Source organism: Caretta caretta, chromosome 4 (genome assembly GCF_965140235.1).
Source record: "Caretta caretta isolate rCarCar2 chromosome 4, rCarCar1.hap1, whole genome shotgun sequence".
Classification (NCBI taxonomy): Eukaryota; Metazoa; Chordata; order Testudines; family Cheloniidae; genus Caretta; species Caretta caretta.
Genome location: NC_134209.1, coordinates 137,765,408 through 137,778,930, shown reverse-complemented (window position 1 = coordinate 137,778,930; position 13,523 = coordinate 137,765,408). Strand labels below are relative to the sequence as shown.

The window sequence follows — 13,523 nt, the reverse complement described above, 5'->3', positions numbered from 1 at the left end:
GTTAGATGGGGTGGGATCTGAGTTACTACGGAAAATTCTTTCCTGGGTATCTGGCTGGTGAACCTTGCCCATATGCGCAGGGTTTAGCTGATCCCCATATTTGGGGTCAGGAAGGAATTTTCCTCCAGGGCAGATTGGAAGAGGCCCTGGAGGTTTTTCGCCTTCCTCTGTAGCATGGGGCACGGGTCACTTGCTGGAGGATTCTCTGCTCCTTGAAGTCTTTAAACCACGATTTGAGGACTTCAATAGCTCAGATGTAGGTGAGGTTTTTCAGGAGTGGGTGGGAGAGATTCTGTGGCCTGTGTTGTGCAGGAGGTCAGACTAGATGATCATAATGGTCCCTTCTGACCTTAATATCTATGAATCTATGGATCTGACAGAATGTTACATTGCCCAGCAAAAGAGTTCAGGGGCCAAGACTCAGCCCTGCCTGACGCCAGATACTGATTTAAAATGTGCTGACATCCGATTCCCCAGATGTACACGGGCAGTGGTTCCATTATGCAGCTCACTAATCAAGTCCAGTAGAGTGGTTGAGGCACCTATGCCCTTTAAGGCCTTCCATAGCATGACTCAGTCAACTGAATCAAATGCAGCCTTAAGATCAATATACGCTACATATTTCTTGAACTCATGATGTATCTGTGACAACAAGCAGGTGGCCAAAATGGCATCTAATGTGAACCCGTTCCTTGTAAAGCCTGTCTGTTGGAGGTGACGCTTCCAATGTAGCAGGGACTCTAAATGCGCTAGCAGAATATGCACAAACAACTTCCCTGGCATGGACAACAAGATGATTGTTCTTTCTCTCTAACGTTTACTGCACAGTCTCTTGCCCATATAAAGTGAGATTACAATACTGTCCTTCCAGGCGGTTGGAAAGGTTCCAATTCTCTACATCAGGTGAAAGATGGCCACAAGTGATTCCGCTACAGGGCCAAAAGTTCATTTTAGCAGCTCCAGCAAGATACCATCAGCGCCAGCTGCGCATCCATTTTTCAGTTTGCAAGTGGTGCACTGGCAATTTTAAAATCAAGACTGGATATTTTTATAACTGACATGCTCTAGGAATTAGTATGGGGAAGCTCTATGGCCTGTATTATGCAGGAAGTCCTACTATTTCAGCGGTTCTCAAACTGTGGGTCAGGACCCCAAGGTGGGTTGTGACCCCATTTTAATGGGGTCACCAGGGCTGCTGTTAGACTTGCTTGGGACCAAAGCCCGAGCCCCAATGTCCAGGGCTGAAGAGCAAGGGTTTCACCACCTTCCTCCCTGCCGCCTCCCTTCCGTGTGGGGCAGTAGGGCTTGGGTGGGTTGGCTCAGGCTTTGATCTTCCCTCTTGGGGTTATGTAGTCTTTTGTGTGTGTGTGTGTGTGTGTGTGTGTGTGTCAGAAGTGGGGTCATGGTGTGATGAAGTTTGAGAATTATAATGGTCCTTTCTGGTCTTGGAATCTATGTATCTATCGATGAAGCTGTAGTAGAGACTGCAAAAAGAACACACTTTATCTTTGACTAAAGCACAAGGAAAAGAGATGTCCTTTTCAGTCTGTACATTTATTCTGATAACTTAAGAGCATATTCTTCCCCAAAAATCTAATTACAAAATAGACACAAAAATCTGGAATGTAATTTGAATAAGTAGCAAGATTAGACAAGAGCCCAGTATCTCATGCTACAAAGAATCACAGCATGACCACTATTCTCTTCTATATGATAGACAATAGCCAGGCTGGAGTTTCACTGAAGAATAGGAACATGTATCTTGGGACACACCTTTCTGAGACATCACCTTTCTCTTCCTGTCATTCTGTCACCGCTGCAGCCAACAGAAATGCTGCAGTTTCCTCATAAAAGAAAAGGGGGTGCTGCCAGGGTATCATCCGCAGCAGCCCCTTGAGCTAGTCTCTACAAGTTCTTTGGTCAAATTTGACCTTCTTGCGGAGGTGGATTAACTACACTGACAGGAGACGCTCCCCCATTGGCTTAGTAGTATCTTCACTGAAGCACCACAGCGATGCAGCTGCACCGGTGCAGCATTTTACGTATAGAGCTGTCCTCAAACCTCTGCTTGATACTGAAGATCTTCTTTCCTGGCCTTGCTTATTTCAGTAGTGGGAACTGTCCGTACTTTGTACTGATAGTCAAATGAAAACCATCTCAAACTTCAGACGTTGACTCAAGGTCTGACAGGATTTAGTCTGTCACTTTGTCCTGAACAAAAACCTCCAACGAACTGTGGCATAACTTGGACACAAAGGGCCAGATTCTCAGCTGGTGTAAACTAGTGTAACTCCATCAGCTCTAATAGACCTATGTAAATTTACAGCAGCTGAGGATCTGGCCCAAAGACTGTGTAAGCATTGACAATCTTCAGTAACAATAGCACTGCTGGCTTCAACTCTTGTGTGTAGGTCTGAAACTTCTTTTTGAGGTGGTTTCAGAGTAACAGCCATGTTGGTCTGTATTCGCAATTAATATTAGTCTGTATACAACAGGACAGGCCTAAAAAAGAAAATAACAGAACGCCACTAGCCGTCACCTTCAGCCCCCAACTAAAACCCCTCCAATGCATCATCAAGGATCTACAACCTATCCTGAAGGACGACCCAACACTCTCACAAATCTTGGGAGACAGGCCAGTCCATGCCTACAGACAGCCCCCCCAACCTGAAGCAAATACTCACCAACAACCACATACCACACAACAGAACCACTAACCCAGGAACCTATCCTTGCAACAAAGCGCGTTGCCAACTGTGCCCACATATCTATTCAGGGGACACCATCACAGGGCCTAATCACATCAGCCACACGATCAGAGGCTCGTTCACCTGCACATCTACCAATGTGCTATATGCCATCATGTGCCAGCAATGCCCCTCTGCCATGTACATTGGTCAAACTGGACAGTCTCTACGTAAAAGAATAAATGGACACAAATCAGATGTCAAGAATTATAACATTCATAAACCAGTCGGAGAACACTTCAGTCTCTCTGGTCACTCGATTTCTGATCTCAAAGTGACTATCCTTCAACAAAAAAACTTCGAAAACAGACTCCAACGAGAGACTGCTGAATTGGAATTCATTTGCAAATTGGATACAATTAACTTAGGTTACTTTTTATAATGAATCCACCATTCCCAGTCTCTATTCAAACCTATTTCCCCTTGTTTATTCCCCCTCCCCCCCCCCCCCACACACACACACTGTTCCTCAGACGTTCTTGTTAAACCCTGGATTTGTTCTGGAAGTGGCCCACCTTGATTATCATACACATTGTAAGGAGAGTGATCACTTTAGATAAGCTATTACCAGCAGGAGAGTGGGATGGGGGGAGAGAGAACCTTTTGTAGTGATAAACACCCATTTTTTCATGGTCTGTGTGTATAAAAACATCTTCTATATTTTCCACAGTATGCATCCGATGAAGTGAGCTGTAGCTCACGAAAGCTTATGCTCAAATAAATTGGTTAGTCTCTAAGGTGCCTCAAAGGTACTCCTTTTCTTTTTTTGAGGTGGGTTAAAGGCTGCTGTAAATTGGTGGGCAGGACAGTCTGACTAATACCAAAGGGCTCTAGACATTGCACATCCTCAGGGCAGGTTTATTAAGAGAATACGTGAAAGGTTCAAAATAATACAGAACACTTAACAGGGCTGTATTATTTGTACTTTCCACATCTAGGAAGGGGGATAACACAGCACTTTCTGACTACTGTCAAGAGCTTCTTCCTGGGTCCTTTCATGGTGGTCTTACTGCTTAGACACTGCAGCTGCTATTTGTGTCAGGCGCTCCTTGCAACCTGCAGTCACATGATCCACGTCATGTGCTCCCTGAACTCACTCCCCACAGTCTTAAGGGCTGAGCCTTGGAACAGGGTCTAGGGATGTGTGCATACAGGTAAACTCTTCTTTCTTCTTTGAAGAAAGGTTCTCAGATCCTAAAATGGATCTTCAGCTGGTTGGCAGCTTTCACTTCACCTCCTGTGGCTCTGTTCATCTTTTGCAAAATGGCAGTAATGATAGTTAATTTCTTCATAATATGCTTTGATGTCTATGGATGAGAACTTGGTATTTATTTTGCAGGCAGAACTCAGATATCAATCATTAGCTCAAGGATACATAATGCTTGCTTAAGAGCCTGCCAGTTTGGTTCTGCCTCTTTAGATACCTTAGAGCTGCAGATCCTTGGATATAAAACTCTTAAAAACTGAAACCATGAAAGTTAACTTTCTGGTGCAATTGGATGTTAAGCTTGATCTATGTCCAACTTTTGAGCATGTTTTTGGGCTAATCCACTTAATTCCTGGCTACCTGCACTACAGCCAGACATGTCCTCTTGCATCCCTTGCTTGATCCCAGTGTGACAGACAAAGCATATAGGGAAAACCTGCACTGCTTCCTGGATCATGTGTTCTGTTATATTTTTGTGGTGGGGGAAGCCCTCTCTCACACTTCAGACCAGCTTGGAGAAGGGCTAGCTAGACTTCCTTTGCTCTGGTTAGCAGAAACCTATGTAGAGCTAGGGAGCACTAGCAGAGAACTGACAAATGGTACCTTCCAGCTTTTCTCCCTACACTTACTCATGGTGAAGGTCAAAGCAAGCAGTAGCCTGAGGGACATTCATCCAAGGTAAACAGCCAAGGCTGTCACTTGTTGCTACTTGCATTTCCAACAGTGGCCCCTTTTGGTCTTTAAATGCAAGGCCATGGACGAAGAACATGTTCAGGCAAGGACCCAGTAAACTATTGAGATGTTGGTAAGGGACTCTCTAGGCTGATTTCCTTAGCTCTCAACAGTCCACATTTTTGATGTCTCTATGGGGACGTCTCTGGTATTCATGTCACTGGTTCTGTTGGGAAAGCCAGAGTCATGCATTTCTCTCATGCCTACCCTTTTAACCAGCTGACCACACTTCCCATCAGTGACTCCCTGAATTTACCTCATCCACAAAATTGCAGCAGAGAGGCCCAGGAAAGTATGCGTCCCCTCTCCTAACAGTCCTGACAAGGGGATCAAAATGGCAGCAGCTCTGGTTCCAAGGTAAATTCAACCAAGGAGATGCATACATCTTTTCAGGTGAGTTGTATAGAGTTCAGCCTTCATGTTTGCCTCAAAATAATCTTGTTTTTTCAGACCCATTTCCTCTTCAGAAATTTAATGTCAAGCCAAAATTCTTTTTTTATGACAAACATCCTCTTTTGCTAAATAGGAAGTGCTCACAACTTACTTACCAAGAGTCTGTCTGGGTTTTTTGTTCTTTAAATTGTCTTGGACCCTACACTGAAAAATTCTGTAGTAAAAATGAAACACCCTCGTGAGTTGGAGTTACCTCAGTTACAGTGAATCATTTTTCTTTTAAGGAGTGATGAGGATTTGTAAAGTTTGGATTAATATAACAGGTTGAACTAGAGCCAGGCTTAGTGTGGACAAGAACTAGGGAAGTTTTCTTAGTGGCTCTGTTAATGCACTGCAATTGGGGCCCATGACCAGGCATTCCAAAACTGACCTTCCCATGAATACTCTGAATTCTCGTGGATTTCCACTTGAGAGCATGAAACTCCTCTCTTTAACTGGGTGAGAGGAGACTAGACAGTTTAAACCAGTGCATCTTCTACCTGCTGCTTTCCCATTCTTAGTAATGAGATATTTCATTATAACATATAATAGCAAATAAAACTGCTGTTGACTGCTGTCAGTAGGTTATGCACATTGACTTATTTTGTGGGATCTGAATTGGCTACTGGTGTAATGTGCAGCAGTCATAAGTACCTAGCCTCAAGTTGCAAATGTGGTTGTAATTAATTGCTAAGTGAAACATGCAGCATGATTAATCAGCCATCTAATTGCGATAGGATAGGGGGAGAGAAGAGTGTGATTATGTGGTAAAAATAGTATTGTTGTGGAAAGAGGCTTTCATTGTGCTGACTCTCTGAGCTAGGCATTCTGTAAGAGTGGCTGGGAAAAACTCGTCATCCTGGCTTGCTTAAGGTAAAACTAGTAGGTAAAAGATTCTAGCAGTAGACCCATGTTGCCAGGAGCACTGGAGGTAGGACACAGTCTGCAGAAGTCCTTAACGAGTGTTGCAGAATAAAGATAATTCCTACTGATTTAACAAGGATACTGAGACTTGACCGCAAACTGATTTGAGATCCTTGATTGAAAGATGTTGTGAGGGCCAAATCCTCTCTCTGTCCATTAGTGCAAGTCCCAGTACATAGCTCTACTGCTGTAAGAGGACAAAAGAAAGCAAAAGTGGAGAGGCTGTACCGGTTGCTCTGCAATAGTCCCCTGAAGAGCAGCATAGCGGCATGGGGAGGGTGAAATGAGGGCAGACCATAGGTGCAAGACCAGTGGGTTTCAACTGTTGAGATCCATTGGCAACAAACTTGTATGGAACTTACGGTGGGGTATGAAGAGTGAGGCATGGTGGCAGCTGCTACTAAAGTGGTCACATTTACATTTCTTCCATTTTGTAGCCCATGGGGCTATATTATACAATTGCTATATTATACAATCTGTTTTCTTTATTGGTTTGATTATATTATTTTCTTGGTTTATGTTTTGTATTGAATAATTCCAGTACAGATTACTTCATTATACTTGGCTGTAATGCAAGGAACCTACAGGCCTGTATCCTGTATAATTAGCTAGAGCAAAGTAGCGTAAGTGTTAGTTTGTAACCTTTGGCATAGATAAATGGGCTAACGCAGGGGTTCTCAAACTTCATTGCACTGCAACCCCCTTCTGACAACAAAAATTACTGCACAACACCAGGAGCAGGGATCGAAGCCTGAGCCTGCCCAAGTGCCACTGCCCTGGGTGGGGAAGCCGAAGCCCGAGTCCCACTGCCCAATTGATCAAAGCTGAAGTCCAAAGGCTTCAGCCCCTGTCAGGGGGCCTGTAACCTGAGCCCCGCTGCCCAGGGCTGACTCCCTCGGGCTTGGGCCTCAGCCCCGAGCCCCTGCAAGTGTAAGTCAGCCCTGGCGACCCCATTAAAATGGGGTCGGGACCCACTTTGGGGTCCCGACTCACAGTTTGAGAACCGCTGGCCTACCGGTTATCCCTTTTGACTTTGGGAAACTGAATGGAGAACTGAATGTGTTTAGCAAAATTCTGGAACACACCAGTAACTACAAGGTAGACTGCAGAACATGGAAGTAATGATGTAGGCCAAAGGTAATGGTTTTGAGGATGAGATCATCAATATTAATATGTATGAATATGATATTAACATGTCAGGATATGCTAGCCTATAGAGTAAGTGTACCCGAAGATTTAAGTGGGTGAGGAAATAAGATTTGGGCATGGAGGGTTGAGCATTAATATAAATATTCAGGACAGTGCTATAAAAGGGCAAACTGCCATGCAGAGGGGTTGCTCCTTCTTTCAGTTACCTTCTGTTAAGCTATCTGTTCAGCTTCTGCAATATAGCTTAGCTACTCAACACTCGATCTTGACCTCTACCAGCTTGGGATTGAGGAGCCTGGACCATCAAACTCATTAGGCATGCTAGAGATGAGGCTCATCCTCTGTCTCCCACTATCAGGTCTCCAAGGAAGGATATGAGTGTGCTAGTTTAAGTAGCCTTTTAGAAAAGGGATTTTACCACCAGGGACTATAGAACTGTGTTACTTCTTTGTGGCTTATAGCTTTGATTACTCTCCCATTTATTTTAGTAAAGATATTGAAAATTTGGTTTTGTTATCAGTGTGTGTGTCCTTGCCATGCATCCCGAGGGTCCATAAAAGACATTGAACTCCCTATGTTCTCTGATTCTGTAGCCTGAATTTAGGACAAGAACCGAAGTATCTTCTGGTCGGATCATTGGCAAGCCATAATAAATTAGCCCTATAAATTCAGGTCAACAATTGAGAAAGATTTATACTACAGTAGCACCCAGAAATTTCAATGAGGCCGAGCTCGATTTTGAAATTTCCTGTACATAATTTTACCAGTTCAGTTGTATTTTTCTACTTATCTTAGTGAAATAACCTTTTGTAACTCATAGGCTACTATATGGATTTTGTTTTGTTTTGTTCTGGGCAATGTGTAATCTTGTTTGTGGGATTGGTACACATTCTACATATTGTACAATAAAGGTTATATATTGCTTTAAAAGTCATTATTCCCTGCAGCTGAAATTGCTTTATTTATTAATTGGATAATTCTTTCTTAAATTTAGGCAGTTGAATCAATCCAGGCTGAAGATGAGAGCGCAAAACTTTGTAAACGCAGGATTGAGCACCTTAAAGAACATAGCAGTGACCAGCCAGCTGCTGCCAACATGTGGAAGAAAAAACGTATGGATCGCATGATGGTGGAACATCTCTTGCGCTGTGGCTACTACAATACAGCTGTAAAACTAGCCAGGCAGAGTGGTATTGAGGTTGGTACCAACTTCTGTTCTATATAGATTCTTATACTGTGCTAATCATTATGGTATCTGAGCGTCAGTTTGTATTAAAGAGAGATTCGTGGAAACACAGCTGTTGATCAGTAATATGCTAGCTATTTTGTGTACTAGAGTATGCCTGAATTCTTAATATTTCATTTAAATTAGTCTCTAAACCAATTCTCTAGAGTCTGTTCTCTCAGTATAGGTTTGCATGTTTGTGTGTTAAATAGAAATTAGAATTGGAATCATAGTGTTGAAGTTATAAAGTTAAATTAATTCCTAGACCAACACTCCCTCCCCCCAGCCCACCCCCCGGTTCCTCAAATGTACTGTTACATTTTTATTAAAGAATGTCAGACTGTTGATTAAGCAGTTAGTGGAGCCTCCCATCTGTCCAGCCACACTTTCACAATTCTTGAGGCAATCAGGCCGATCACGGTAACATATAGGCTATCTAGAGTTCTGTTGTGTTGTTATACTACTATTAAACATCTTTAGGGGCACTTTGAATTATAAAATACTTTGGAATAATTCATGTAATAGTTGTCAAGGTTTTGTAGCCAGAGTGTCTTCCTTCCCCTTCCATTTATGGTTTTGCTCCAAAGCAGCAATTTTGTGCATTTTATTTACATCCTCTGGTCATCTTTCACTTTATTTTGTGTGTTGCCTTCCTCCTACTTACAAGTTTCCGTAAAGTTGCTGAATCGTGTTGCCGAACAACACTTCAGGGCTTATACGCTTCATGTTCCTTTGCATGGATTATGTATGCAAGATGCTGAGCCATACTGGATCCTGAAAGGCTTTTGTGCTCCACCAGCAACTGCAACTCAGAGGAAAATGAAATTAATGTTTTAGGAAGAAGCTGGTTCCTATGAGAATTTGGAGTCTTTCTCCTTGGAAACTGGCTTATTTTTGTCTTGCTGAGCTGTGGGGGTAAGTGTCGTTGGGACTCAGAAGTGCCCCGGCTCAGTACTGTAAGCTGTCTTAGCACTTCTGACACTAGAAAGACCGTGACTGTTACTGTTAAAAACATATTTTTGAGGAGGAAGAAGGTGGTGGTGGTAGTTTTATCAGCATGTATGGTTTTCTGATTTTGTTTTAATTTTTGAGGGGAGGGAATATTTTTAAATTGGACACAGTTCAGAAAGGGGGAACTTAGTTGCTAGCCATACCAAAAGCTACAGCATTAATGTAATTGTTTGTTTGCTTCTTACTCCAACCTATTTCTTAGTTCCATGGCTGTTTTAACCAATCTGATCTTGTTTGGCCAGCAATGTCTTCAATAAATATGAAAATGAAACGGGGGAGGAAGAGAAATAAGGAAGTGAAAAATGAGTAGAATAATCTTATCTAAGAGGAGAACATCAAATCATGTTCATAGGCATCTCTTCGCTCATGAGGTCATTGTCCTTGGTAAAGAAGGGCCATGTAACAAGACGAATCCTAAAAAATAAAGTACTATTGTTCTTGTATCATGTAGCTGGAACTGCATGATCTGAAATCCTGTTGGTTCTCTGCTGACAGAAAGGAGGTTTTCCTCCACTGGAACAGGAGCTGTAAATCTTCTGCTGAATCATCATGCCTCTGTATGTATCAGCTATAGCTACACAGCAATAAAGAGGTTAAGGAGATTATCTCCCCTATGTAGCAGCTCCTGTTGAGCATTAATTAAACTGAAAAGGCATAACATTGGTTTTGAAGTGAGCATGGCTAGAGTGGGACTGTTGTCTAATGCATTGCAGGAGTGAGCAGAATACTTTTTTGTGATGCCTCATGACTTTCCACTTCCATCTGCTGCATAGATAACTATTAGCAAACGTGAAAACTATTTTTGGATTAAAATGTTTGAGTTCATCAGCACCTGACTGCTGCCTTCAGTTCTAAACACTTTTAATTGCCTAACGTCTGAATCATTTAACTATTGAAGAAAAACTTAGTAGTTGGAGTAGAGTGAACAAAGAAAGTCTATGACCTTAAGACTCTCCCAATGCCAACTGGCAAAGGGTTACTGCCTTCAACAGCAACTCCTGTCAGACCTAACATGCACCTAACATATTGCTGTTGTAGTATTTGTCTGTAAAGAAGGTCATGTGAGGTGTCAAATGATAGCATATATTTCACTGGTTATTGTAAATGTTCTTTGATATGTGTATGGGTGATAATTAAGTTGTATGCATATACTAAAAATATGTTTTAAATCCTATAACAAGGCAGGGTTGATAAACAAGTTTTGTCCTAGACAAAGGAATGTTGATTTACCTGTCTGTCTAGGTCTCTGATGTAAATTGAGCTTTGAAAAATCTAAAACACAATGGGAGCTGCATTTTCATGTAAGTCAACAGGAAAAGCCTGGTTGACAGTGATGTGAAATCAGCCTGGGAAGACACTGGAGACTAAAACCACAGGATGAGTTGTCTTGTGTCTAGGATCAAAACAATGAGTTTGGAGAAAATATAAGTAAAAGCAAAAGGACTTTTTGTTATCTGCTTCACGGAGGAACACCCTTGGCAGATGGGGATGACTCATGGAGAAATCTGGATCATGCTTTGACTGAAAATCTGCAGGCTTTGCAGAAAGTCTTTTGAGGATGAGAAACCATTTTAGGCAAAGGAGTGTAGACTGCTAAAGTTCTTCCTCAAGTAGATGCAGCCATGCATTCCATTTATGGGTGTGCGCACCCAGCAGATCAGAGCCAGAGAAATTTGCCTAGCAGTACCCGTAGAAAGGCAGCTCTTGTGTATCATGGCTATAGCCCCTCCCCTACCTATAGTCTCCCTCCATCCCTCCCCCCTCCCTCCCCTTCTGCTGTTCTTCCCTGACTACATAAGAGTGCACCCTGACCCTCCCACCACCCATAACTGGAGTGGGAGCTCTGTGTGTTCTCAACCTCTCAACTAGTTTAGTTTTTCTCTTGTATATAGTTGTTAGTAACCTTGGTGTTAGAGTAGTGTCAGTTGTAGTAATGTGTTTCCCTTGGTGGTGCCCTCACCAAGGTTTAAACATTGTCCGTGTGGGGGAGTGATCCCCAACAGCAATCCCCACTTACAGTGCTTGCTCTGTCTTGGTGAGGCCCACATCAAGGAGCATTGTGCAAACTGCAGATCATTTAAGAAACAGACTCAAGTAGCTTAGAACCTTCACCGGAAGCAGCATCTCAGAGAGAGAAAGTAGATGGGCTCGGGGTTCGATCATTCCACACTTCCTGTCCCAGTGTCCTCCAAGTGCCCATTTTGACTCCTTGGTCCAGAGCACTGTTCTATCATTGCTCCTCCCTCCTCATAGTCTCTTCTTCCCTCCCCCCTGGGACAGGTTGGCCCGCTTTCACAGTGCTTGGGGTCAATCACCACCAATGGCTGGGTCCTAAGCGCCATCAAGTCCAGTTATGTTCCTCTCCACACCAACTCCCCATATTCCCTCCCTGCCCCTCTAATGAGATATTGCTACTCAAGCTGGTCCATTTTCTGCTTTGAGAGCAGTGGTGGAGATTCCGCAGGAACACCAGGGTCACAGCTTCTACTCCGATACTTCTTGGTACCCAAATCCAAGGGAGGGGTAAGAGCCATCCTTAACCTTAGCGGACTCTACAAATATATCAGGAACGTGAGGTTCTGAATGGTCACTCTGTCTCAGAAGACTGGTTTGCTGCTTTGGGCCTTCAGGATGCTTACTTTCTGTGGCTTGGCAAAATCGCCACATGAAAGTTCCTTTGGTTCAACATGGCAGAACGCCACTTTCAATACACAGTGCTTCCCTTTGGCCTCTCCTCTGCCCTCTAGGTTTTTATCAAGTACACCAGAACAATGACCATGCATCTCAGAAAGGAGGGAATTCATGTTTTCCTGTATCTGGATAACTGGTTACTGAAGGACAGATCCAGAAAGGAAGTTCTTGCTCATGTCAGGGCAACGCTGTGCTTGCTTGACCATCTGGGTCTCATCCTAAACATCGCAAAGTCAACCTTGGCTCCCACTCAAAAAATCGAGTTCATTGGGGCTTTGTTAGATTCCACAATATTGAGAACATTTCTGCCGATGACTGTTTTAGACAATTCGCCGCTTTTGCCTCTCTCTGCAGTCTCAGCATTCCACGACTGTTCAGGCATCTGAGGCTCTTGCGCCACATGTCCACTTGCATGCAGGTAATCCAATTTTCAAGGTTGCGCCTTTGCCCACTTCAGATGTGGCTCAGGATGGTCTACTGTCCTGCTTGTCATTCTCTAGATTTGTTCATCTCCCTCCACTGGTCCTGAACTACTCACAGTGGTGGATGCATCCAGAGAACATTTGCCAGTGCGTTCCCTTTTGTCCGGCCCTCGCCAACCAAGGCATTTGTTACTGATGCCTCACAGATGGGTTGGGGGTCATGCCTGGGGTTGCTGAAAGTACTGGGACTGTGCTCAGAGCGGGAGTCTTCACACCATATCGACTTGCTGGAGCTTTAGGCCATCTACAATGCACGTCATGCTTTTCAACACCATATCAGTGACTCAGTGGTTCACGTACTTACCGACAATACCACTGCGATGTATTATGTGAACAAACAAGGGGAAGCCCACACCACGTTGCTCTGTTTAGAGGAGATCAGGGTGTGGTAGTTCTGCATTGAGGAGAACATTGCTCCAGTAGCCATTCACTTGCCCGGGGTTCAGAATCATCTTGCAGACCATTTCAGCAGTTATTTTCCCCAAGTCACAAATGGTCCCTGAAGACAAGTGTCCTCTGGGTCATCTTCACTTCTTGGGGCAACCCCATTACAACAGCCAACAAGAAGTGTTGTCTGTCCTGTTCTCAGTGGGGCCTCAGTGCTGGCTTCTTGTTTGATGCTTTCTACCTCAGCTGGCAGTCCGCTTTCCTGTATGCCTTTCCTCCGGTCCCAGTCATTCCTCGGGTCATTCTGAAGATCAAGGCAGATCAAGCCAAGTTCATTCTCATGGCTGAGACAGTGTTGGTTCTTCGACCTTCTTGCGCTGTCTATTTAGGTTCCCATCCTGTTTCCTCTCCATTCCAACCTACTCACTCAGAATCACGGCCGCATCTTGCATCCCAGGCTCAGCTCCCTGCATTTTACGATGTGGCTGCTGCATGGTTGAATGAGGAGGAAGAGCAGTGTTCAACAGCTGTCCAAC

The 13,523-nt window shown here is 43.7% G+C and overlaps 1 protein-coding gene across 6 annotated transcripts in view; it reads left to right on the top strand.

Moving 5' to 3' along the window:
- The window catches only part of MAEA (macrophage erythroblast attacher, E3 ubiquitin ligase), a 112,639-nt gene that overhangs the window by 35,965 nt on the left and 63,151 nt on the right, over nt 1–13,523 (top strand). For all 6 annotated transcript variants that reach the window (XM_075128115.1, XM_048849155.2, XM_048849157.2 and 3 more), the window contains exon 3: nt 8,186–8,389. In XM_075128115.1, the coding sequence (XP_074984216.1) occupies nt 8,186–8,389 (204 nt within the window). The remainder of the gene's footprint in view (nt 1–8,185; nt 8,390–13,523) is intronic.